At 42.6% G+C, this 26051-nt stretch overlaps 1 protein-coding gene across 15 annotated transcripts in view; it reads right to left on the bottom strand.

The window, feature by feature from the left end:
* Positions 1–596: 596 nt before the first annotated feature.
* Positions 597–26051, bottom strand: part of C11H7orf57 (chromosome 11 C7orf57 homolog) — a 35676-nt gene continuing 10221 nt past the window's right edge. For 7 of the 15 annotated variants that reach the window (XM_078342415.1, XM_078342414.1, XM_078342417.1 and 4 more), the window contains 7 exons: positions 23327–23512; positions 20655–20763; positions 17707–17863; positions 11940–12037; positions 9224–9432; positions 7213–7224; positions 597–1662 (listed from right to left, as the gene is read on the bottom strand). In XM_078342415.1, the coding sequence (XP_078198541.1) occupies positions 1616–1662; positions 7213–7224; positions 9224–9432; positions 11940–12037; positions 17707–17863; positions 20655–20763; positions 23327–23512 (818 nt within the window). In that variant the 3' untranslated portion in view covers positions 597–1615. Of the gene's footprint in view, positions 1663–6192; positions 7225–9223; positions 9433–11939; positions 12038–17706; positions 17864–20654; positions 20764–20918; positions 21011–21247; positions 22183–23326; positions 23513–26051 lie in introns of all 15 variants that reach the window. The other 8 variants (XM_078342420.1, XM_078342419.1, XM_078342421.1 and 5 more) reach the window with 5 other exon arrangements.

Here is a 26051-nt window from a genome sequence, read left to right as displayed (position 1 = left end):
GGAATTCCATAGAATAGCAAAAACTATCACAAAAGACTCTATAAAACTGCAAGCTGGAACACAATTTTTTTTTTATGCAACCATACATTAAAAAATACTTCTGTGAGGACATCTGTCCAGCCACTGCCTATTCAAACTTGAAATCACCCTCCTTATTGGTCATTATAGCCAAGGATAATTATGTCAAAACAATTATGTAATCTTGCTCCTTTTTGTTTTAAAAGATTTTGTCTTCCTTGGCCTCCATGAATATGTGCACAGTTTACGATATTTCCATTGAACCGCCCCATTCCCACGTAAATACCATTTGCTTTCAGGCAGCCTGTCTGCTTGTTGTTGAGGTTGACACTGGCTACTGTAGGTGGAGCCTACATTTGATCACTGGTCTTTACTCCAGATTTTGTCTCCATTTTCCCTAAACCACAGGTTTCTGTTATTATAATTAAATAAAGAATTGAAGAGTTCTACACTATTGATATCTGTTCCTGATGACTTTTTTGTTAAGGTGGGGGTGTTTGGGAATGAGGTAAGAATTCAGAGAGAGGAAGGAAGAGGCTAAAAAAGCGAAAAAGAGAGGAAAAAAAAACTTCTTACTATAATGGTATATTATTTTTATTCAATGCATACAGCCATTTGCAATATCCTTGGCATACATTCTCTGGTAGCATATCAGTTTGATCAACGAATATAGATATATATGCTGAATTAAGTATCTCATATAAAGAACTAATTTGGAACTCAAATTTTAGGTAAGCAAATGCATGATAAGTTTATTCTGGGAAAGAAGCTAAAATATCTGTGGCTTTATTTGGCTTTTTGAAAATCTTCTCACATAAAATTATTATTTTATTAATCAGTTAAATGTATAAAACATAGAACTACATTTTAAGCTAATTGCTTAAATATAAACAATTTAGAATTTATAAAACAAGGTAATTAAGTTTGACTATTAAAAAGTTTTTGTTAAGCCTACTAAATGCAATATTAAAACAACATATTTTTACTTAGAGGTTTATACAAAATAATAAATGTATAATATTTTGAATATCAATTTATGAAAAAATAGCAAAAATTTCAAAATAACAAATGTTACAATGTTTTATATTAAATGTTTATATAAATTCATGGCATAATAAATTAAATTTTTTTTGACATTATATCACCATATTCTGGAATTACATTTTTTCGTAACTGGAAAATGATTTCTATAAAGATTATGATACCCAATAATGGAAAAGGCGTAACGCCTGTTATGTAAGTTTCCTCTAGTTAAGAACCCAGTAGCAAAGCCCGCTAAGAGTGGTTCACGAAGTAGGAGGTTATGTTAGTTGATGACAGGGAGCAAGTGATTGGTTCTGAGACACTGGGACATCACCAGGCCAGCAGGGCAGAGGGTAACAGAGGCCTTGCTTAGCCATATATTTAACATCCCAGAGAAATAAAAAACACCACCTGCCCCACCTATGCAGCAATGTCAAATCTGCTGCAAGGTAAATTATCCCATGAGAGTCTATATTAATAAAATATAACAAGAGCCTTAGAAACATAGCTATAATATAGTCATGTCATTTTTAGCCATTTAAAAAATTATCCTAAATATGTATTGCATCAGGATTTATTTGAGCTCTGCTGGTGTTGATGCAGATATAGATTCTTCTGGGCCTGCAACGCAAAGCAAGTAAATGAGTAGACAAAGATGACATTTTCTATACATTAAAAAAAACATTAGTTTTAAAAATAAGAAAACACATATTTATGTATGTATTAATAAGGATTATTTCTGAAGTCTACATAAAAGTTGAGCTTATAATCCTGGCATAAATTGGAAACACAAGATTCCAACTTTTGCACTGGTAGACTAGAAGAGAGTGCCCCATTCCAATTCATGAATTGAACCGGGGCACTCTCTTCTAGTGTACCAATGCAAAAGACTCCAACTTCTGCATTCGTAGACTAGAAGAGACTGCCCCGGTTCAATTAATGAGTTTTGCCTGTGCATGGTGAAAACTTTCTGCTGACATAAATGCACTGAAAAGAATTATTAAATAAATAGTATGAGCACAGCTTGGGTGAGGCAAGTAGGCAGGAGGGGCAACTCGGGCTATCAGTCAGCCTCTACACGGCACTCGTCCCTGCTCCCCAAGCCTTTTGCAATCTTCATTAATGTTGACCCTCTCAGAGTACAATAAATGTACCAGTTTCCAAATGACAGCTTTAGCACATGTCAAAACATCTAGGGCAGCTGAGAAAACAATTACAATAAGGAAATAATAATCTTGTGTCTCATGGAGGGAAAGAAACATTAAAAAGAAGCCTTAGGCTGGGTGTGGTGGCTCACACCTATAATCCCAACACTAGGGGAGGCTGAGGTTAGTGAATCGCTTGCTCAGGCATTCAAGACCAGCCAGGGCAACGTGGTGAAACCCTGTCTCTACAGAAAATAAAAAGATTGGCTGGATGCAGTGGTTCACGCCCTTAATCCCAGCACTTCAGGAGGCTGAGGAGGGCAGATCATGAGGTCAGGAGATTAAGACCATCCTGGCCAACATGGTGAAACCCCATCTCTACTAAAAATACAAAAATTAGCTGGGTGTGGTGGCGCGTGCCTATAATTCCAGCTACTCAGGAGGCTGAGGCAGAAGAATTGCTTGAACCAGGGGGTCAGACATTGCAGTGAGCCAAGATTGCGCCACTGCGTTCCAGCCTGGCCAACAGAGCGAGACTCCATCTCAAAAAAAAAAAGCCAAGCATGGTGACATGCACCTGTAGATCCAGCTACTGAGGAGGCTGAGGCAGAAGGATTGCTTAAGCCCAGGAGGTCAAGGCTGCAGTGAGCCATGATTGCACCACTGCACTCCAGGCCTGGCAACAGAGCAAGATCCTGCCTCAAAAAAATAAAATAAGAAGCCTTGACAAGATTAGTCTCCAGAAAGTTATAGCAACAACTCTAAGTGGTGAGTTGTCTAGTTGAAGGGAAAAATGCACTTTCTAAATTGCCTATTGTTTATAAAGTTAAAACTATGATGAACAGCAAGGGAAATGGGACAAAAGAAGGGGAAATAGAAAAAAAGAAGAGGAAATGAAATACAGGAAGAAAAAAGGTGGTCAGACTAACAGTGGAGAGAATGTGATTGTCAAAAGCTCTAGCACTAGCCTTGGCATCAGAGATACTGAGAGGTAGGGACAGGTGTTTCATAGTGACACCCGCCTCAGATATCCAGAAACTACACAGAGCAGATCCTTTTCTCCACATGATGATTCTTCCAGGTATTAGGGGCTTTGCAGCTTATTTAGACTTTCATTAATACGAAAGGTTAAAAGGTTTCTTCAAAATTAAACATCTTACTGACGACATAATATAAAGATTACATAACACCTGCAATATAAAGTTTATATGTTTATATGACTGCTAAATGGCAGTCCCTTGATCAGATCATATATAATATTTTATCAATGGTGAAGTAAATTCTATCTTCTTTAGACAATGCAGAATAATAAAACCCTCATCATACCCTATGAAGGTGATCTTCTGTACCTGCTGTATTTGTATATTTAAATCGAGGTCCTAAAGAAGAATAATCTAAGCCCAAGGTTAGCAGAAGGAAAGATAGAAAGGATAAAAAATGTAAGAGTAGTATTTTTATTATAAAAAAAATTGACAAATCTTTAGCAAGACTAAGAGAAAAATAAAAAAGAGAAGACTGAAAAAAATAAGAAAAAAAGACATTGCAACTCGTACTGCAAAACACAAAGGATCATAAAGAATGACTATGAACAATTCTACACCAATGGATACATCCCTAGAATCATACAACAAAAGTTGATGCTGAGCCAATGAAGAAATAGAAAATCTGAACAGTCTAAGAATGAGTATGAATCAGTTAAAAAAAAGTCTCCCATCACAGAAAAGCCCAGGACATAATGGCTTCACTAATGAATTCTACCAAACATGTAAAGGAAGAACTCATACTAATCCTTCTCAAGCTCTTCCAAAAATTTGAAAAGCAAGGAACACTTTCAAACTCATTTTATGAGGCTAGCATTACCCTGATACCAAAATCAGACAAGGACACTTTAAGAAAGAAAAGAAAGTTACAGGCCAATTTCCCTCATAAACATAGATTTAAAAATCCACAACAAAATACTAGCAAGCCAAATTCAACAGCACATTAAAAAGATCATAAACCATGATCATGTGGAATTTATCCCTGGTAGGCAACGATGGATATGCAAATCACTGAATGTGCAAATGCATGTCATTAAATGTGATATTCCACATTAATAAAATGAAGGACAAATACATAGAGCCCGGAAATAAACTATGCACTAACAGTCAATGAATTTTCAACAAAGGATCATCTTAATAGATGCAGGAAAGGTGCTTGACAAAGTTCAACATCACTTTATGATAAAAACTCTCAACAAATTAAGTATGGAGGAAATGTACTTCAACACATAAAGGCCATACATGAGAAGCCCACATCTAATATGATATTCAACAGTGAAAGCTGAAAGTTTTTTTCTAAGATCAGGAGAAATACAAGCGTGCTCACTATCAACCCTTCTATTTGACTTAGTATCTGAAGTCCTAGCCAGAGCAATTAGGCATGAAAAAGAAATAGAAATCATTCAGATTATAAAGAGACAAGTGAAATCTTCTGTTTGGTGACAATATGGTCTTATATATACAAAGTCCTAAAGACTCCACCAAAAAACTGTGAAAACTGATAAACAAATCCTGTAAAGTTGCAGGATACAAAATCAACAGACAAAAATTGGTAGCATTCTATACCCTAACAACAAATGATCTGAAAAAGAAAGTAAGAAATACTCCTGTTCTCAATAGCATTAAAAAAAAAAAAAAAAATAGGAGTAAATTTAACCAAGGAGGTGAAAGACCTGTACACAGAAAACTATGAAACATGGATGAAATAAATTGAAGAAGACACAAATAAATGAAAACATAGCCTACATACATGGATCAGAAGAATTAATATTGTCAAAATGTCCATATCATCCAAAACAATCTACAGATTCAATGCAATCCCTATCAAAATTTCAATGACATTTTTCACAGAAATAGAAAATAAATCCTAGGGTTTGTAGGGAACCACAAAAGGCCCTGATAGCCAAACCAATTTTGAGCAAACAGAAAATAAACAGATATACAGAATCATACTATCTGATTTCAAAATATATTACAAAGCTAGAGTCAGCAAAAAGAGCATGGCACTGGCATAAAAACAGAAGTATAGATCAATGGATAGAGTCCAGAAATAAACCCACACATTAACAGTCAATCAATTTTCAACAAAGGTGCCAAGAACACACAATGAGGGAAAGGACAGTTTCTTCAGTAAATGATGCTGGGTAAACTGTATATTCACATGCAGAAGAATAAATTGGATCTTCGTCTCATTTAATATACTAAAATCAACTCAAAGTAGATAAAGATGTAAACAGAGACCTGAAACTGTAAAGCTGCTATAGGTTGAGTATCCTTTATTTGAAATGCTTGGAATGAGAAGTGTTTGGGATTTCACATTTTTAAATTTTGAAATATTTCCACATCTGAAGTGTTCCAATGAGCATTTTCTTTGATTTCAGATTTGGGATCCTCAACCTGTAAAAAAAAATAGGGAAAAAGCTCCCCAGCATTGGTCTGGGCAATGATTTTTTGGATAGAACACCAAATGCCCAGGCAACAAAGAGAAAACTAAGTGGGACTACATTAAAAAGCTTCTGCAAGCAAAAGAAACAAACAACAAAATGAAAAGACTAGCCACTGAGCAGGAAAAAATACCTGGAAACCATGCAACTAATAAGGGGTTAATATCCAAAATATATAAGGAACTCCACTCTGTAGAAAAAAAAAAAAAAAAAAAATCAGTTTAAAAATGGGCAAAGGACTTCCACAGACATTTCTTGAAAGAAGACATGTAAATGGCCAACAGGTATATATTAAAAAAAAAAAATACTCAACATCACTATCTTCAGGGAAGTGCAAATGAAAACCACAATGCAATATCATCTCACACCTGTCAAAATGGCTATTATCAAAAAGACAAAAGTAAGTGTTGACAATAATGTGGAGAAAAGGGATCCCTTACATACTGAAGGTAAAATGTAAATTAGAATAGTCATTATGGCAAACATTATGGAGTTTCCTTAAAATACTAAAAATCGAATTACCGTATGATTTAGCAATCCCACCGCTGGGTATACGTCAGACGAAATGGAATCAGTATGTGAAAAAGCTATATCTGCACTCCCAAGTTTTCTGCAGCGTTATTCACAAAAGCCAAGCTATGGAATCAACCACACTGTCCATCAGTAGACGAATAAGGAAGAAAATGTGGTAGGTATACTACGGAACACTATTCAGCCTTTAAAAAAGAAGTAAATTCTATCACTGGTGACAACATGAACGAACCTGGAGTACATTATTCTAAGTAAAATAAGCCAGGTACAGAAAGACAAATACTGTATGATTGTAGCTATATATGGAATCAAAAAAAGTTGAACTAATAGAAGTAGAATAGAATGTGTTACCAGGTGCTGGGGCTGGGGCAGAAGTTGATGGGGTAAGAGAGGTTGGTCAAAGGGTACCAAGTTTCCCTTACACAGAAGAAATCAATTTTAATGATCTATTTCACAGCAAGGTTAATAATACATTCTATATTTCAAATTTGTTGAAAGAACATATTTTAAATGTGATCACCACAAAAAATGCGTAAGTATTAGAGGTAATGGATATTTTAGTTACCTTGATTTAAAAATTCCATTGCATCCCATAGTTGTATATAATTATTATTTGTCAATTAAAAATACCATAAAAAGTAAACTAAAAAATAAATTGAAGCCTCCGTGGCTTTTACTTATCTTTTCCAGTATGACTCTCACATGGCGAGTAATACAATGTGTGTCTATGAACTAAACTGTCTTTGCTTGTGTAACATGAAAAAAGAATAATAATCATGCTGTGATAATGTGAGTGGTCCCCTTTTTCCTCCCCGTAAGTTATGTTTCTGGAACACTGATTTTTTTTAAAGCACGTATGGCACAGGCTTTTGTTGTCAGAATGCGTGCAGTTTGGAGAAGGACGTTGCAGGCTGCCGAGAGGTTTCCATCTCACATTGCAGGACTATGTCCATCGACTTTTTTGTGTAAGACTTTTTGTGTTTTGATACAGATTACTTCATACATACTCACTTTGAGAAGATTCTGTAATAAAGAACAAGTACATCTGTTATCCAGGTTAATGAAACAGATCAAATGTTAAAAGAAGTCATAATTTGCTTAAAGATTTAATAAAAATTCTATGTTACTTAAAACAGCAATATGTCATAAAACACTATTGCTGTTGTAAAGTTCGATAGGGCACTTTTTAACAACACTGCATGTGAACTTGTCACCATCTCATCCTCCAGTATAATGAAGGAGAGAGCCAGTAAGTGGCAGATCTTGCTCAACAAATACAGGAAGGGACTGGGTGTGGAATGACAAGCCATGACCTCACTTACAAATAACCACACCAAACATTTCAACTGTCTGTAGAGGTATGACACACCATCTTTCGTCTTAATCAAAGAACTCAAGCCTCAATAGTAAAAACAAGTTTCCCAGAGGTAATTGGTCAATAATTAATAGAGCTGTGGATACTGAACAATGCAAAATAGGCTTTAGGATGGATGTGTTGAACAAATAAGGGGAATTCTTTCTGTAACCACTAAAAATAAAAATGAATGGCTGTGCAGTGGCTCACATCTGTAATCTCAGTACTTTGGGGAGGCAGAGGCAGGAGAACTATTTGAGCCCAGGACTTTGAGACCAGCCAGGGCAACATAGTGAGGCCCTGTCTCTATGAAAAATAAAAAAATAGCTGGGTGTGGTGATGCATGCCTTTAGTCTCAGCTACTTGGAAGGCTGAGGTGGGAGGATCCCTTGAGCCCAGGAGGTCGAGGCTACAGTGAGCTATGATTGTGCCACTTCACTCCAGCCAGGACAATAGAGTAAGATTCTGTCTCAAAAAATAAAATAAAATATTATAATAAAATAAAAACTAATATGGTACTTTGAACATCTAATTACAGAGAAAGTTCTAAATTATTCAAAGCTTAAGACATGCCAATAATAAAGTAATTTTAAGTTTGAATTTTGACTTATTTTCAAAGAATGAAAGCTTCCTGAGAAGTGACCTCAGAAAGGACGGGCTGCTTATGCAAAAGTAGAAGCATTTTAGGGTCAAAATTTTTTGAATCTGGAAGATTAAAAATTGATATTATTTGTTTGTTATATCAAATGGACTATCAAAATTTTTGACAAATAAAAGAAAACGTAAAGCCCCAAAAGTCATGACTTTTGCTGTTCACATGAATGAAGAGGAAAGAACAAAACACATATTACCCTCAGGCTTATCTGTAACCTTAGTATTTCTTTCTTTTTTTGTTGGTTTTTTTTTTTGTTTGTTTGTTTGTTTGTTTTGAGATGGAGTTTCACTCTTGTTACCCAGGCTGGAGTGCAATGGTGCGATCTCGGCTCACCACAACCAGCACCTCCTGGGTTCAAGCAATTCTCCTGCCTCTGCCTCCCGAGTAGCTGGGACTACAGGCACACACCACCATACCCAGCTAAGTTTTTATATTTTTAGTAGAGACGGGGGTTTCAGCATGTTGACCAGGATGGTCTCGATCTCTTGACCTCTTGATCCACCCGCCTCAGCCTCCCAAGGTGCTGGGATTATAGGCGTGAGCCACCGCGCCCGGCCCTTTCTTTCTTCCTTTTTTTTTTTTTTTGAGACAGAGTCTTGCTCTGTCACCCAGGCTGGAGTGCAATGGCGCAGTCTCTGCTCAGTAAAACCTCTGCCTCCCGGTTTCAAGCGATTCTCTTGCCTCAGCCTCCCAAGTACCTGGGATTACATGCACCTGCCACCAGGCCCGGCTAATTTTTTAATTTTCAGTAGAGACAGGGTTTCACCATGTTGGCCAAGCTGGTCTCGAACTCCTGATCTCGTGATTGGCCTGTCTCAGATTCCCAGAGTGCTGGGTGTCAGGCGTGAGCCACCACACCAGGCCCTGTAACCTTAGTATTTCTGTGGGCTTTTTGACATGGTTTTTGGGTTACTCATTTCTCATTACGAGATGCATCATGTGATAAGAATGTCAGCTGCTGTATCACAATGAACCAAGCCTCTGGTAAACGCAGATGGCCGCCTGTACCTCACCTGGGGCATCCTCAGGGCCTTCTGCATCCTGGAGCCTTGCTGCATCCTGGGAACCTTCCAGATCTCGTGGGGACTGAGATGACAATGATGCCCCAGTCTTCGGGGTCCTCTGGTCTGTGTCAGCTCGCTGCTGCTGCAGCCACTCATTCTTATAACCATTGCTAATGAGTTTGGAAAAATTGGTTGGTGAACTCTTTTTTTGACCAGGCCTTAAAAAGAGGAAAAGTCGTGTGAAACTTAAGTACAAGGGTAATGATAAAGCAGAAACAGTATTCAGTGAACACGCTAACTAGGAGTTACTGTCCCTTCAAACCTCATGAAGAGCTCTCTTTCTATCTCTCCCTGTCTCTGTCTCCCTCTGTCTCTCTGCCCCTTTGTCTCTCCCTCTGCCTCTCTGTCTTGCTGTCTCCATTTTTAAGCATAAGAAGGTACATGTCAAAGCATCCCTTGTACAGGCATGAGAGCATTTTTAGTTCCATTTCCAAAATCTTTGTGATAGTCAATTAAGAGTTAGTAATAGTGGCCAGGCACGGTGGCTCACACCTGTAATCCCAGCACTTTGGGAGGCCGAGGCGGGCAGATCACCAAGTCAATAGATCCAGACCACCAGCCTGACCAACATGGTGAAACCCCTTCTCTACTAAAAATACAGAAATTAGCCAGGTGTGGTGGCACACGCCTGTAATTCCAGCTACTCAGGACACTGAGGCAGGAGAATCGCTTGAACTCGGGAGGTAGAGGATGCAGTGAGCTAGGACTGCAGCCTGGGCATCAGAGCAAGACTCTGTCTCAAAAAAAAATAGTAATAATTCTAGTATTTCACAGGAATCCCTCTTAAGAAAACACTACCCTCTTTCCTGGTAGTAATGGATTGCTTAGAACTACCTTTAAAAAAAAAAAAAAAAAAAAAAACACCACTGGGGCAGTGGCTCATGCCTGTAATCCCAGCACTTTGGGAGGCTGAGGTGGGTGGATCACAAAGTCAAGAGATGGAGACCATCCTGGCCAACATGGTGAAACCCCTCTCAACTAAAAATACAAAAATTAGCTGAGTATGGTGGCATGCGCCTGTAGTCTCAGCTATTAGGGAGTCTGTGGCAGGAGAATCGCTTGAACCCAGGAGAAAGAGGTTGCAATGAACCGAGATCAAGCTACTGCATTCCAGGCTGGGCAACAGAGCAAGACTCTGTCTCAAAAAAAAAAAGGGCTAGGCACAGTAGCTCACAGCTGTAATCCCAGCACTTTGGGAAGTCCAGGTGCGTGGATCACTTGAGGTCAGGAATTCGAGACCAGGCTGGCCAACATGATGAAACCCCATCTCTACTAAAAGTACAAAACTATCCAGCTGTGGTGGTGGGCACCTATACTCCCACTACTCAGGAGGCTGAGGCAGGAGAATCACTTGAACCCAGGAAGCGGAGGCTGTAGTGAGCTGAGATGTTACCGCTGCACTCCAGCCTGGGCAACAGAGCGAGACTGCATCTCAAATAAAGAGAAATAAGAACCAATTGTTCTTATTGGTTCTTTCTTGTCCTTGTCAAAGATTATCTGCTGCTATTTTACTCTCTGAACACAGCTTTGTCTCCAGTCATTTCTTGACATTAGCTTAGCCTTTCACTGTCTGCTGCATCTTCACAGACCTTATCCTGACCCACACTGAAGAGTGACAGGGCAGTCTGACACAGTAGAGGCAGTGTGAGCTTTCAGCTCAAGCAGTAGCAACACACCACCTGTTCTCTCTGAGCCTCCATCTCAGCACTTTGGGAGACACAGGCAGGAGGATCGTTTGAGCCCAGGAGTTTGATACCAGCCTGAGCAACGTAGTGAGACCCTGTCTCTATAAAAAATAACAAATTAGCTGGGTGTGGTGGTGCATGCATATAGCCCCAGCTACTTGAGAGGCTGAAGTGGGAGGATTTCTTGAACCCAGGAGGGGTTCAACCACTTTGGTATCAAGGCCACTCCTAATGTTTCATTTTCTTTCCCTCATACATCTATAATACATGCCTATGTATACGTATATACTTACATACTTATAAACACACAGAATACATATATATTTCTTTCTCTATCAGCCTGAGTTTGGTGCTCTCATGACATTTGTCACAATACAATGTATCTGATTGTTTTTCTCCCACTGGACAAGAAGCCATTTGAAGATTAGTCAGGTAATTAATAACATTTATCCTAGCATTAAACTTGGATTCTGGGAGAGGAAGAAAACACCTAAGGCCTCAGGGGTTTCAGTCTCCAGCTGGAGGATCGGCAAATGTCAATGTGCCTGCTGTATCTTCCAACTGGAAAGACTTAGCGAGCTTACAAGGCATGGATGCCTGCGTTCAGGCCTTGGACACAGAAACGTCAGGACCTGGTCGCCCCTACATGCAGGACAAGCAGCCCCCGCAAACTGTGGTGAGGGTGATATTGCGGCAGGGGCTTCAGACAGGGCACAGCCCGATGGAGAAGCAGGGCCTTCACACCGCCAACCTGCAGGAAGCATGACCTGGAAGGGAAGATGTGCTCAATAGGGGCAAAATGACATTAGAAAGGTACAGAAACTACAGTGAGGAGGTGGCAGGCTCAGCCAAGCCAGGCCACGGGCAGGGCTTCGGGAAGCTGTGTAGATGCTGTCACTGGCAAAGTCGTCACTGGATGAAAGACGGAAGGCCAAACCCAAACCCAGAGCAGACGGTGGGCTCGTAGCTTGAGCACTTACATGGGGGGAAAGGAGAGTCTGCTTCCTGTGCGGTCCTTAGGGCCAAGTGGGGTGCCTGCTTTGCTCAGATACTTTGAATTAATGGCTGGTAGCCTCAGCTGTGTGGGGAAACACACAAAACCCTGAGTTAGTGGAAAGCATTCAATAGCTAGAGAAGAAAACTCACCAATGGTAGCAAAGGTACAAAGCTCATAGGGCTGGACTTTCAATGTGGTCATTGTAGATGGTCACAATAAAATATAAATTAGGAATAATCCCACTCAACAAAATATTTATGTAAAAGGGACAGTCAGTAACTTAAAACCAAATGCTATATTCGAGTAAAGATGCCATCTGCTTAGCAGGAAAAACAACGAACAACTAAGATCCTGATCCTGATGGAACTTCCCACACCTGGATGAAAACATGTGTTCACAAAAGCACCTGTATGCTTTTATTTTTTATTCTATTTTTATTTTTATTTTTTTGAGGAAGGGAGGGATGAAGGAAGGGAGGAAGGGGGGAGGGAGGGAAGGAGGGAGGGAGGGAAGGGAAGGAAGGAATTCAAGCAATGAGAGAGACATTGCCGACCTGGATCTAGAGGTCTTTTTTTTTTTTTTTTGAGTGAAGGAAAGAAGAAAAAATGAGTAAAGGAGAGGAAGAAAGAGGAAGAGAAAGAGGGAGAGTGAGTGGAAATATTGCTTTATTCTTAAAAAAAAATGGGTATTAATAATAGCCAATGTTTCATTTAAACCTATGAGTAGGTGTGATGTGGTATTGACTAGAATGTTTATTTTGTGTATTTGAAGTGGGGAGCTCTATAAATATTTATTAAGTTTACTTGTTCCAGATCTGAGTTCGAGTCCTTGATATCCTTATTAATTTTCTGTCTCATGGAGTCTAAGTCTCTATGTATCTGGGTGTTAGGATCCTTAGCTCTTGTTGTGGCATTGATCCTTTTACCACTATATATTTGTTGCTTTAAAATCTATTTTATCCGATACGAGAATTGCAACTCCTGCTTTTTATTTATTTATTTATTTATTTATTTATTTTTGCTCTCCATTTGGTTGATAAATCTTTCTCCATCCCTTTGTTTTGAGTCTTTGTGTATCCTTGCCTGTGAAACAGGTCTGGATGTAACATGCCATTGGGTTTTGGCTGTGTCTTTTGATTGGGGGATTTAGTCGATTTAAATTTAGGGTTAGTGCCTTTTGATGTTAACTGGCTGTTTTATCCATTCGTTGGTGTAAATTCTTTTTTATGTTGGTGCTCTTTACTTTTTGGTGTATTTTTAGAAGGGCTGATACTGGTTGTTTCTTTCTGTGTGTAATGCTTCTTTCAGAAGCTCTTGTAAAGCAGGCCTGGTGGTAATAAAATCTCTGAGTTCTTGCTAGTTCATAAAAGATTTTATTTTTCCTTCAGTTGTGAAGCTTAGTTTGGCTGGATATGAAATTCTGGGCTGAAGGTTCTGTTCTTTGAGGATGTTGAATATTGGCCCCCACTCTCTTCTGGCTTGTAGAGTTTCTGCTGAGAGATCTGCTGTAAGTCTGATAGGCTTGCCTTTTTGGGTAACCCGACCTTTCTCTCTGGCTGCCCTTAGTATTTTCTCCTTCGGTTCAGCCCTAGTGAATCTAACGATTATGTGCCTTGGGGTTGGTCTTCTTGAGGAATATCTTTGTGGTGTTCTCTGTATTACCAGGGGTTGAATATTGACCTGCTTTGCTAGTTTAGGAAAATTTTTCTGAATAATTTCCTGAAGGGTATTTTCCATCTTGGATTCATTCTCTCCGTCACATTCAGGTACACCTATCAAACGTAGATTTGGTCTTTTCACATAGTCCCACATTTCTTGGAGACTTTGCTCATTCCTTTTTATCCTTTTTTCCTCTAATCTTTTCTTCGCGTTTTATTTCATTAAGTTGGACTTTGACCTCTGATATCCCTTCTTCTGCTTGAACAATTCGAGTGTTTAAACTTGTGCAAACTTCTCGGAGTTCCTGTATTGTATTCTTTAGTTCCATTATTTCACTCATACTCCTCTCTAAGTTGTCTATTCTCAATAGGATTTCATCAAACTTTTTTTCAAAGTTCCTAGTTTCTTTACCTTGGGCTACAACATGTTCTTTTAACTCACCGAAGTTTGTTATCCATTCCCTGAAGCGATATTCTAGCATTGGGATGCGATCGTTCTCCATCAAGCCTTGTTCCATTGTTGATGTGGAACTGTGATCATCTTTAGAGGGAGAGGCATTCTGACTTTGAGTATTCTCAGCTTTTTTACGCCAGTTTCTTCCCGTCATTGTAAGTTTATCCTCCTGTGGTCTTTGAATTTACCAACCTTCAGAGTAGGTCTCTTGAGTGGGTGTCCAGGTTGTTAGTTCCCAGGGTCAGAGCAGCGGCGTTAAAACTGATGGTGCTTTTCTGCCCAGGATTCTCTTGTCTGGCTTCCTTCTTGTGTCCGTAGTAGGCGACTCTGCCCTCGCGGGACTCCAAACCTCGGTCAGAAGGGGAGCCGGTCCCGTTTACTCTGCGCCTCTGCTCCAAGTGCTGCCGCGCTGAGGTGCCATCACAGCCGCTGCGCCGGGCTCTGGTGTCGTGCTGGGGGCCCTTGTGGGTCCTCCGAACCTGTTTACTCTGCTCCAAGAGCTGCTGCGCAGAGGCGCCGGCGGAACCGCTGCGCCGGCCACGAAAGTCGCACTGGCGACCGGTGTGATTCCTCCACTGGGGATCTTCTGCTCTGTGAGCGACCAGAATTTGTCTGAAAGTGTGGCATCCTCTAGTTCTCCGCGCCTTCACTGAGAGCTGCAGTCCCTAGATGTTAGCGATCGGCCATCTTGGATTGGTCTCCACCTGTATGCTTTTATAATAATCACCCAGAACTGGAAAAAAACCAGATGTCCACCAACAAATGAATGGATAAACAAATTGTATCATGATCAGCCAATGAAACTCAGCAATAGAAATGAATGAACTACTGATACTTGGAACAGCATGGCATGTGTACGTAATGTAAACGCATAATGTAAATGTATTACAACACATGGCAGAAGCCAAGCAGGAAAGACTCCACGCCGTATGTTTCTGTTGATTTCCCATTCTGGAAAAGGAACTATAAGAGTTAAAGAAAGAGGAAAGAAATATGAAACGTGGCTTGGCAGTCAGAGACAGGTTTTCTTTAGTTAAAACCTGAAAGGCATTCTTGTCTGATTGCAGTCAGGAACATTTTTCTGTTACAAAGAGTATATATCGGTTTTAGGGTGAGGGGGCTTATCAGAAGCTTGGAAAGTTTATGTGTGTGGAGAAGTTCATGGCAGGGTTGGAATCTCTCTAGGAGAAGGGGAAGGTTATTTGGGGGCAGATATCTTTCAGCCCGGAGAGGGTTATCTCAGGGCTGGCATCCTCCCTGCTGGAGGGGGCTTATTTAGGGTCATGTCTCTGGTTGGGGAGGAGTTTGGAATGTTTCTGGTTGGAGATGTTATCTGTGGTTCATGGTCATGTTGACTTCAGCCATTAGGTTGATGGCCCTTGGATTTGGACAATTTTTATTAAGAAGAACTTTTAGAATGAGAGACTTGCCCAAGATGGCGATGCTTTTGCTCTGTCAGGAAGAACTATAAAGACTGAAAACAGATCAGCGCTTGCATGGGACTGGTGAGGGGCTGACTGCAAAGAGGTGTAGAAATGCTGGGGGTGAAAGAACTGCTATGCTCCTTGACGGCTGTGGTGGTACATAAGGGACACATTAGTCAAAACCTGGAGAGCCGTTCTCTATAAAAGGTAGGTTTCCCTCTTTGTAAATTATATCTTATTGAAAGAAATAGAAACATAGAAATAAATGCTATGGGGAAACTGTAAAAGACAAAAGCAGGCAAACAAAATCCACAGAGGTATTGCTAACAATTAAAAGAAGAAAAGATGGCTATTCAGAAAGAGGAAACAAGATCCCCCGATCACCCTGCAGGTGAGCAAGACCCCCGTGAATGTGGGTAACCAACAGCCAACACATGTGCCTAAGTCTTGTCAAGTGTCCACCATGTGCCCCGTGTGGGGCCAGGGCACAGTTGAGGAAGCGCGTTGTCCGCTGGTCTACTCCCAGGATGTGATCACCACTCAGGTTAGCTTCCTACCAAAGTGGTGATAGTGTATCTTATTCGGACAATCAGAGCCCATCCCGATGTGGTGCTTATCCCCTGCACCTTACCCAATACCATGTCCCTCTAGCTGTTAAATATTCAGCGTGTGTGTCTTTAACCACCACGCTTTGTCATCTTATCTCCTTCCCCACAGTGGCGGGCTGGCTTCAGGAACTTTTTGCAGCTCCTAGCACAGCTTTTGTAAATGAGTACTAACTTAAAAACCCCCCTTGATTTGGGAGTGACACAGCATTTAGCATTTTAAGATTTTTCTAGATCTGAGCTATAACCATGGTTAATATCCAGAGGTTCATTTATCACTAGAGGTTGCAGCTCAGGGTAATTGGCCACCTGCACATCACTGAGAAATAGTTCTGATTCTTAACATAGTCCATTTTGACTAAGTGTGGCGGCATGCACACTGAGCCACTCAGGACGCTGTGGCAGGAGGAGCCCTTGAGCCCAGGAGTTTGAGGGTGTAGTGAGCTATGATAATGCTGCTGCACTCCAGCCTGTGAGACACAGCAAGAATGTCTCTCTAACTAAAAAAAAAAAAAAAAAAAAAAGAAAAGAAAAACAACAAAAAAGGTCCAGTGCCTTTGTATGGATCATGGAAACAACCCAAAGTCCAAATCACAGCTGGACATGGAGGAGATCTTGAAGAAGAAGCATGTGGTCCATTGCAGCCAGTTGACATTCCACTCGGTGTTCAGCTACTCAAGTCCCCAAAATAAACTGAGGGGTTTCCCTTCAAACCAGGACACTGAGGCAACAGCCTAGGAATCCGGCATAGATAGTTCACAACAACTTCCGCCTACGCTGAGACACTTCCAGGCTCTTCACTGTTCAAAATGTCACGCATCGGGTGACAATGGTGTTCACTCTTATTCTCAGTATCAAACACTGTTGTTATTTGTAATGTGAATTTCACGGTTTCACTCACAAACCCCAATGTCACAAGAACTGAGACTAATCTGAGACCTGGTGCTGATGCCCCGGGCAACACTGAGCCCTCGGACGGAGCTGGAGGCCTGGCTCTTACTCCTTCCAGCACTAAGGAAAGGGGATGGAAGGGCCTCCAACTAAGACTTCCCAGCAGCAGAGCTGCCAGTTCAAGATTGCTTCCAACTTTCTCCATTGCACTCTTAAAATACACGTTCTCTGAGAAGGCTTCACTGTACAGCCAGTCACTTCTTTGTGGTCAAATACACCACCAGGAGTTTGTACAGAAGAAGAGAGCTCATCTTCTCTTCCTTTATTATCAACAAAGAGTATTTCAGAACACTTTTAACTTCATACTTAAATACATGAAAATATTCAGAAATGGGATGACTAAATATAAAATTCCTTTTCTATATCTGCCAGATAAGAAGTGCCATGCCAGTTTCCCTCTAGATAAGCATTAACTATCTATAAATCATTTAGCAAAAAGAAATCTTACCTCTTAAAGTCATTATTCATAAAAAGAAAAAGAAAGACATAGCATGGTGGTGGCTTGCCTTTTAGTAGATCCAAACTTAAAATAGGGAGCACGTGACCAATGCCACGGGCCACATAAGACACCACTGGCAGCTAACATCACAGCACTTAATTACTCGGGGCCACGGAAGCAAAGCAGATGTGGATGTCGTCTATTTATGGGCTCCCGTCACCTTTTTTTTCTCCTTTTCAAGTTCCTCAGCCTCTCTTTGCCAAAATGTTTTCATGTCGAAGTCGAAGGGCCCTCTTCTGGATGCATAGTTACTGTTGGAGGGATCGGGGTTAAATTCCTCATGAACCATGTAATCCGGCATGGAGATGACTGGGACTCTGCAGGGACAGACAGCAGTTACAGCCTGGTGCTCAGAGCTACTCCTGCTCCCTCCCTTCTTTCCTCCCTCCCTTCCCTCCATCTCCATCACTGGCTCTCCCACCCCCTCTCTCCTTCTGTCTCCCTCCCTCTCTGACTGCCTCCCTCCTTTCCTTTCTCCTCTCTCTTTCCCTCTCTCTGCCTCTCTTGCTCTCTCACTTTTTCTCTTTTCTTCTTCTTCTTTTCCTCTCTTTTTCTTTCTCTCCCTCCCTTATTCTATTATCTTCCATCTATCTTGACATAAGCACCACCCATCCTCTTTAAACACACAGACAGGCCCTTCCCTTTTGTACCTGCTAAACAGGATCAGGAGGCTCACTCAGAAATCACAAGGTCTCAACATTAGTAAAACAAGATATACTAAAACACGAATTTATAAAACATACCTTATGAAATAATTATTTCTTTTAGAATAGTATCTACTAGTTTGACTTCATAAAATAGCTATATACTCCTAAACATTTACCATTTAACATGATTATTTAAAATAATAAAAACATTCTCTGTTTCCTGTTGAATGATCATGTTTAATGACTAGCAACCAGTCTTCCCATACACACAGTGCATACAGGAGGGGCACCCAGAGGCGCTGGAATGCTTTAGCCTTTAGATCCCTGAAGGTACCATCTGTACACATAACCAGGTTTGAACAGGGAAGAACACTGGATTCAAACTTCACATGGCAGCGCACGCACCTTCACACAGTGTCTGAGGGGCTGCAGAGGTGCCCCCATGTCCTGCTCCTCGTTTGCACTTGTTCAGCGCTCCAGGAGGCTGAGGAGAGGCCCCAGCTACAGAGTGGGCATCAGGGGCAGGGCCAAGGAGTGGGGTCCTGGGCACTACTGCAGTGAGGGACCTGAAGGAGGCAGCCTCTGAGAGAGCAAGTGGAGACCAGGGAGCAGCAGTCAGAGGCTGGGAATGCAGACTTGGGAGGTGGTCACAGATACCCAGCAAGAGAAGCTGGGAGTGTGGCTGAGCTGCTCAGGGAGCACAGGTGTGAGAAACGGCACCTTTCCCCAGCCCTCCCACTTCTGATATGGTCTGAGGCAGGAAAAAACCCACAGAGACAGATGAGCATTGAAAACAACAAAGGGAGGAACAATTTTTTAAAAAGGCAGTGTTAAGTTGTAGCTCCTGGGTTCCCAGATTTTCAGTGAAGGAAGCATTTCTCCTGCAAGTCCCACTGTTCACATCCTCTGCCTGTCCCAGGAGCTGGAGCAGGTGGTCTGCAGTCCAGAGGAGGACAAGGACCCAGGAGGAAGGAACACACTGAAGGCCCCAGAAATAGATCATCACTAGGAGGCTTGGACAATTGGTAAGGACATACAGGGTGAGAGGTGACAGCAAAGGAACAGGGGTACAAGCAGACTGGAAGAAAAAAGCACAAAGAAGGGAAGAAAAAGTCCATGTGGCAGTGTGGGTATGGGAGGAAGGGGCATGCCTGAGGTAAGGCTCTCCAGGAGCACCCCAGAGACGAGGTATCCATGCCTCCCCCAGAAATGATCGTCGGTTCAGGACACCCAGATAGAGCAGGAGCCATTGTCGGCTGCAAGAAGACGCACAGCTGCTTAGAGTCCCAGCCCACTGGGCATCTCTCCATCAGAGCTCAGGGTCAAGGGCGCTCAGGAAACCCGTCCCTCCACATCTGCCTGGGGTACTTGGGTCCTACCCTCACCTCCGGCTGCCTGGCCTGCTCTGTTCCTGCAAGCAAGGCAGCATTGCAGGAGTGCCCCCAGTCTACTGCTTCCCCTTCTAAGCCTGTCTCTTCTTGCTCAGCTCATCCACTTTGATATAACCTGTTAGCACAGAGTATCTTTTTTCTTTCTTTCTTTCTTTTTTTTTTTTTTTTTTTTTTGAGATAGATAGAGTCTTGCTCTGTTGCTCAGGCCGGAGTGCAGCAGTACGATCATGACTCACTGCAACCTCCGCCTCCTGGGTTTAAGCAATTCTCTGGTCTCAGCGCCCCAAGTAGCTGGGACTATAGGTGCACACCACCATGTCAAGCTAATTTTTGTATTTTTAGTAGAGACAGGGTTTCACCATGTTGGTCAGGCTGGTCCTGAACTCTTGACCTCAGGTGATCCACCCGCCTCAGCCTCCCAAAGTGCTGGGATTACAGGCGTGAACTACCGCACATATTCATTTTAAACAACAGGGGGACCAGAATCCTGAAGAAAAAAGATGCATTGTGACCAGGGCAGAGCATTCAAATGACACTGGGTAACAGCCTGGATATGTCTGTGGTGGTCCTATTTTCAAGCCAAAAAAATGACCTGAAATGATTTTTTATTTTACTTCTCAAGCCAAGAGAGGTGGTTTTGGAGATAAAGTTTACATGTCCACAAATAGGAATCTTTAAGACATTTCAAATATTATGGGAACATTAGCTCCCCATAACTCAATAATGAGCATAGAAACAGGATTTCATATATTTCTAGCTTGTTAGGCACTGCCTTTTGTCTTCAACAAGAACCCTTTGGGATTGGTTATTTCTATGATAGGCGGACATGTTCAGTCCTGCAGTGCCATTTACTGAGAAGAAGCCCAAAGGCACAAGACTCTAGGGTGGCACAAAATGTCACAAAAGGTTTCCAGAGCTCAGGTTTTATGACCACTTAGGCTATGTCCCCCAAAGAGCAGGCTATTATAAAAGAGAACCTGAAGCTGTCATACCACATGCTTGCTATCAGTATTGGGCTATTTTCTTTCCTGTAAAGATAAACAAAAACATGAGTGCTTTAAGATACTTACTCTTGCTGGCTGGCTGTCGGTGGCTTGCTGTGGTGGATATACCAGTCTGGCAGGGAGTAGGCCACCGGGGAGCCTTTCCTGGTCCCAGGGGCAAAGTGCTTCAACAAATCTCAAAGAGAAAATGACATGGCTGTGAGACACCCCACCGCCCCTACACAGACACAGAGCATTGCCAGTGATAGGCTCAATTTACAAGGGGAACTGTGGGTCTCCCTGGGGTTGCCTCTGGGATCCAGGGGCTAACAGAGCATCCCTGATGCTCACCTGTCTCTGCACAGGCTGATGGGTGGATGTCCTGCTTTGTGCTCAGGCAGGGGCGTCCTATATGCCTTCCCACCATCTCACTCTTTGCAGATCTGGACAAAGACCAGTTCCTGGAGGCGGCCCATCCCTCCACAGCTCAGGTCTCCAGGGGCTGCACATGCTGGCTCCCTCATCATCAGCTACCACTACACCATTCTCCAAGCATAGGACAGTCTGACTGTCCTTTGCCACTGTGGAACTGTCCCTAACCCCACCCCTCCCATTTCCAGGAGAAGCCATCCCCTCCGGGTTTCCAGACGGGAAGTAGGATACAAGCCCCTGAAAGGTACCTGGAAGATTTCAGTCACCTTGGAGCCAACCCTGAGAAGCACAGAGAACACAGGCTCTTCCCAGAGGCCCAGGCCAGCTCCTGACTCACCCACTTACTTTCTAGCTCCCCAGACTTCCCTCCCCTGGTGTCAAAAGGCAGGGAGTGGGAAGAACTGATTTTCCTGATAATAAGGATAGCAAAATGATAACAGTGCCCGTGGCAGCAGCAGGCAACTTTGGTTGACCTATTACCATCAGTAAGACTTTTTTTTTTTTTGAGACGGAGTTCCACTCTTGTTGCCAAGGCTGGAGTGCAATGGCATGATCTCAGCTCACTGCAACCTTAACCTCCCTGCAACCTCTGCCTCCCGGATGCAAGTGATTCTCCTGCCTCAGCCTCCCAAGTATCTGGGATTACAGGTACATGCCACCACACCCAGTTAATTTTTTATTTTTGGTAGAGATGGAGTTTCTCCATGGTGGTCAGGCTGGTCTCGAACTCCTGACCTCAGGTGATCCACCTGCCTCAGCCTCCCAAAGTGCTGGGATTATAGGTGTGAGCCACCTGTTGTTTTCTCAACAACAACAAAACCTGACCTTTTTGTTGTTGTTGAGAAAATTTTAACTTTCCTTTTTTTTTTTTTTACTATTAAAACACTTTTCATTGTTAAATGTTTTGGACTTGGCTGGGTGCGGTGGCTCACGCCTATAATCCCAGCACTTTGGGAGGCTGAGGCAGGTGGATCATGAGGTCAACTGATCGAGACCATCCTGGTCAACATGGTGAAACCCCGTCTCTACTAAAAATACAAAAATTAGCTGGGCATGGTGGCGCGTGCCTGTAATCCCGGAGGCTGAGGTAGGAGAATCACTTGAAGCCAGGAGGTGGAGGTGGAGGTTGCAGTGAGCCGAGATCACGCCATTGCACCCCAGCCTGTGTAACAAGAGCGAAACTCTGTCTCAAAAAAAAAAAAAAAAAGTTTTAGATTTACAGAAACATTGCAAGAATAGTATGAATTCCCCTATACCCTGCACCTAGGCTCCCCAAATGATATTTTACCACATTTGCTTTATGTTTTCTCTCTTTTTATCATTTTGTTGTCATTGTTTTCAGAATCATCAGGCAGCGTGTTGCAGACACAGTGCCCAGTCATCCCCCTAGCCCCAGGGAATGTTGCTAAAGGACATTCCTGACATAATCATGGTGCAATAATCACAATCGGGAAATTGCTGTTGATGCAGTTCTCTTATCTGATATACAGACATTTCAAGTTTGTCCCCTTAATGTTCTTTTAACCAACAGCAGGAGGTATATCAAAAAAAAAGTCTAGGTCCTGTTCTCTGAGCTTCACACCAAGTGCCTTAAATTGTTTGGTCTGGGCTTTTTAATATTAAAGCAAAGATTTCACCATTTTGCTTCCCGTTTTCTCTCTGACCATCCCCACAGGGGTAATGGCAGCCAGAAGAAAGAAGTTAGTGTCTCTGCAAATCCCTGACCCCAAGGCTGGCTCTGAGACATTTTAGATGTCTCTCAACAGTCTGGTCAGTAATTTCTATTGAGCTCAGATGTCTTATATTTTAGCGTGGTTAAGCAGTACTTTCTCAATTAAATCAGGTATCAAAATTTGACCCTCCTCAACATCACCACTGAAATTCATCTATGGTCTTCATTATCTCAAACATTTTCATACAAAGGACAAGCCACAATGAGAGTAAAAAACAGGAAACAAAACCTTTTCACAAATTAGCCAAGAATCTCCAAGAAGCCAGGAACTTCCTGAATTTCTCTTTGTAATAAGAATATAAAACGAGCGAGGTAAGGGCTGAATTATTGCAAAGGCATTACTCAGAAGAAATATCCTACACAGGCAATTCCGTGTGAATTCGGCCTATTTATTCTAACATCATAAAAATTAGCTCATCCCTGGAGATCACGCCCATCACTACACCGACTTAATTAGCCCAAATTTCCAAAGCGAAACGTACGGACCCTGTAGTAATATTTTTATATGGAAGGAATTAGGTACAAATCCTCCCCTCACTGCCCGCGGGGCTGCCACCCTGAACAGGGCAGGAGGCTCCGAGCGTCGGGGGCTCACCGGGCCTGCCGCCTTGTTTCGCGAGCTTCACGTATTCAGAATCTGTTTCTTTTATCCAGTGTCTCCGAGTCCCAGGCAACTTCCCGCTGGGTGAGTCTCCCAAATTGCTGAGACCTGGGATCTGGGATGCTGGCGGGGCATCCACGGCCTTCTCAGAGCGCTTCACCGGGACGTGGTAATACCAATCTATAGAGGAGGGGGCGGGGGCCATGCTGTTGCTGTGTGTCAGAGTGTCTCTATGCAGACAACACCTCCAGGGTGTTTGGAAAACTCTGCCCCTACCGCAAAAGCTCTCTCTCTCTCTCTCTTTCCCTCCCCCACAAAGAGGCTCCCTTATCTCTCACTTTACATACCGGCCCTAGCCTTCCCGCCGCCCAGCTTCCCGCCGCCCAGCTTCCCGCCCAGCAGTTCAAACTGACCAACAGTTGCCCACCACCTCGGCTTTTGGCTTCCCCACCCCCCAGCCCTTCAGCCCCCTATAAAACAACCCTGCCCCTCTGAGCAGCGCGGCCATTTTTCCTTTCCGTCCCGGCTGGCCCTCCCGGAGACTCTTTCCTCTCAATAAAGCCTGAACTTAAGGAATTTCCTCTAGCCTGCGGTCCGGTTTTTTCCAAACGAGCTCAGTCTTCCCGCAGAGGGTAGGTCGGACACAGGGCAGTGCAGGCCACGGAGCCCATTAGCAAGGAAGAGAATGCCCTTTTCATAACACCAGCCATGCCACCCAGTCTGTACTGCCCACCAAGATGCCACCACTGGCACCAACCGAGGGGAAAGGTGCGAGGGCTCAGCCTCTTTCATTGGGTACCCAGGAAGGTCCCCAAGGCCCATTATGTCTCTGTCTCTCTCTCCTAATCCTCCATAAAAATAAGACAACTGTATTTTTGGTTATGTTGGGGAATGTACATTCCTGAAAAATCCCAAATCACTTAAAACATTATGGGTAAGCCTGTGGAATACATGGCGAAATGTTGACCAAGATTTGCTAAATTTAGTATGTTAAAAATATTGAAATCTAAGTTCTGTCACAGAAATAACAGCCTGTTTGAACACATTTACCAGTAGCACAAGAGTGAGAAGAGGCAGGACTAGGGAGTGGTCAGAGGCCCGGCCACCAAGCAAGGGTACTTGAATCAGCTCAGAAGCTTCTCTCCACATGCGTGAGTACAGCATAAGTTCCCACATTCCCTCCACCCAGATTCTCCAGGCGAAAGTTCATCTCACCTTATCACTCTCCCTCTCCCTCTTTTTTTGTCCCTTTCATTATTATTGTTGTGTAATTACTGTTTTCAATAATAATAGCTTTGCTTATGCCTGAGGCCAAAGAGGACAGTGAAAAGTGGCCAGAAGTCTAAACGGTTCCTGAAAAGCGTTGGAAACAGTTGACCACATATTATGGAAAAACTTCTCAGCTGGAGAGTCAGATTGCTAAGGTGACTGTGTTTGGCTCCCTTGAGAAAGATCAATTCGAGACACAGCGAGTGTAGATTGCATGACTTCTGTTATGAAAGGACCCAGGAAGAAGAAGCCAGGCACAATGGAGTGGAGGAGGAGAGCTGTTCTCTGTCCTTCCTCCTTTCCTGATTGGAGCCCCTGCAGAAGGGGCTGTGGACAGAGGAGTTCACATGGGCCTGGTGAAGCCATGAGGCTCCCTGAGGCCTTGAGCTGAGGGCATCCAGGACAGGCCTTGCAGGCTGGCTTGGAACCACCCGGGAGACTCCCTGAAGTCCTACGGGAGCTTCTGTCAAGTGAGTTGGCAAAATCCCTCCAGAGACCTACAGGTATCAGTGTTTATTGATGACTCCACAGAGAGAAGAGATCTGGGGCACTCAGACAACTGGGGTTCTAGGCAACTATTTGAACCTGATATTGACTAACCAGATGCCCAAGTATAAGAAAAAATATCACACCTGATTGAAAACTTTAGAAACAAAACCCAAGAAGAATGTAAGATATGAAAGATGCAATTAATGTGACACGATGACTGGATGTATGCAATAGCACTTATGAGAATGTACTGTCACAGGTCAGTATGTTCAGAGTCTAACACAATACCCTCTTCTTGGGTAGTTATAATGTCTACTTTTATATGTAAACTTGGCTGGTCCATGGTACCCAGATATTTGTAAAGCATTATTTTAGTTGTGTCTATGAAGATTTTTTTAGATGAAAATAACATGTAAAACAGTAGAATCTGAGTGAAGTAGATTGTCCTCTATAATGTGGGTGGGCTTCCTCCAATCAGAGTAAACCAAAAATAAAATTCTAAGCCTCCCAACTGACTGAATGAATGTCCCCACTCAGCCAACAGTATTCCAAAGTAAACCTGAAAAACTAGTTTAGGCCATAACAGGAAGGAGGTTGGACAGGCCTCCTCATGCCCTCCTCCAGTTGGAATTCAGACACAGCTGACCAGCATTATCATTACAACTGAAAAACCAGGCTCTGTGGTCATCAGAGACCAAATCACAGCCTGAGCCTAGTAGAGCATCATATGACAGATAGCACGTCCTGAAAGAAATCAAAGTATTTTACCCCAAAATATATTTCTTTGACATTGTTTGAAATGGTCCTACAAAGCTATCTCTTGTGGGGAAAATCTACATTCTGTAGAGAATCCCCTTCCCTTTCCAGCTCTTTTCCAGATCCAGGAGAGAATTAACTGAGTTTGACACCTTTTAGGTCTGATAAGAGATGTTTACATCTACTGTCTCTGAAGTTGGCTACC

Source organism: Callithrix jacchus, chromosome 11, assembly GCF_049354715.1.
Source record: "Callithrix jacchus isolate 240 chromosome 11, calJac240_pri, whole genome shotgun sequence".
Classification (NCBI taxonomy): Eukaryota; Metazoa; Chordata; class Mammalia; order Primates; family Cebidae; genus Callithrix; species Callithrix jacchus.
The sequence above is the reverse complement of the archived record's forward strand: the minus strand, read 5'-3'. Positions and strand labels throughout refer to the sequence as shown.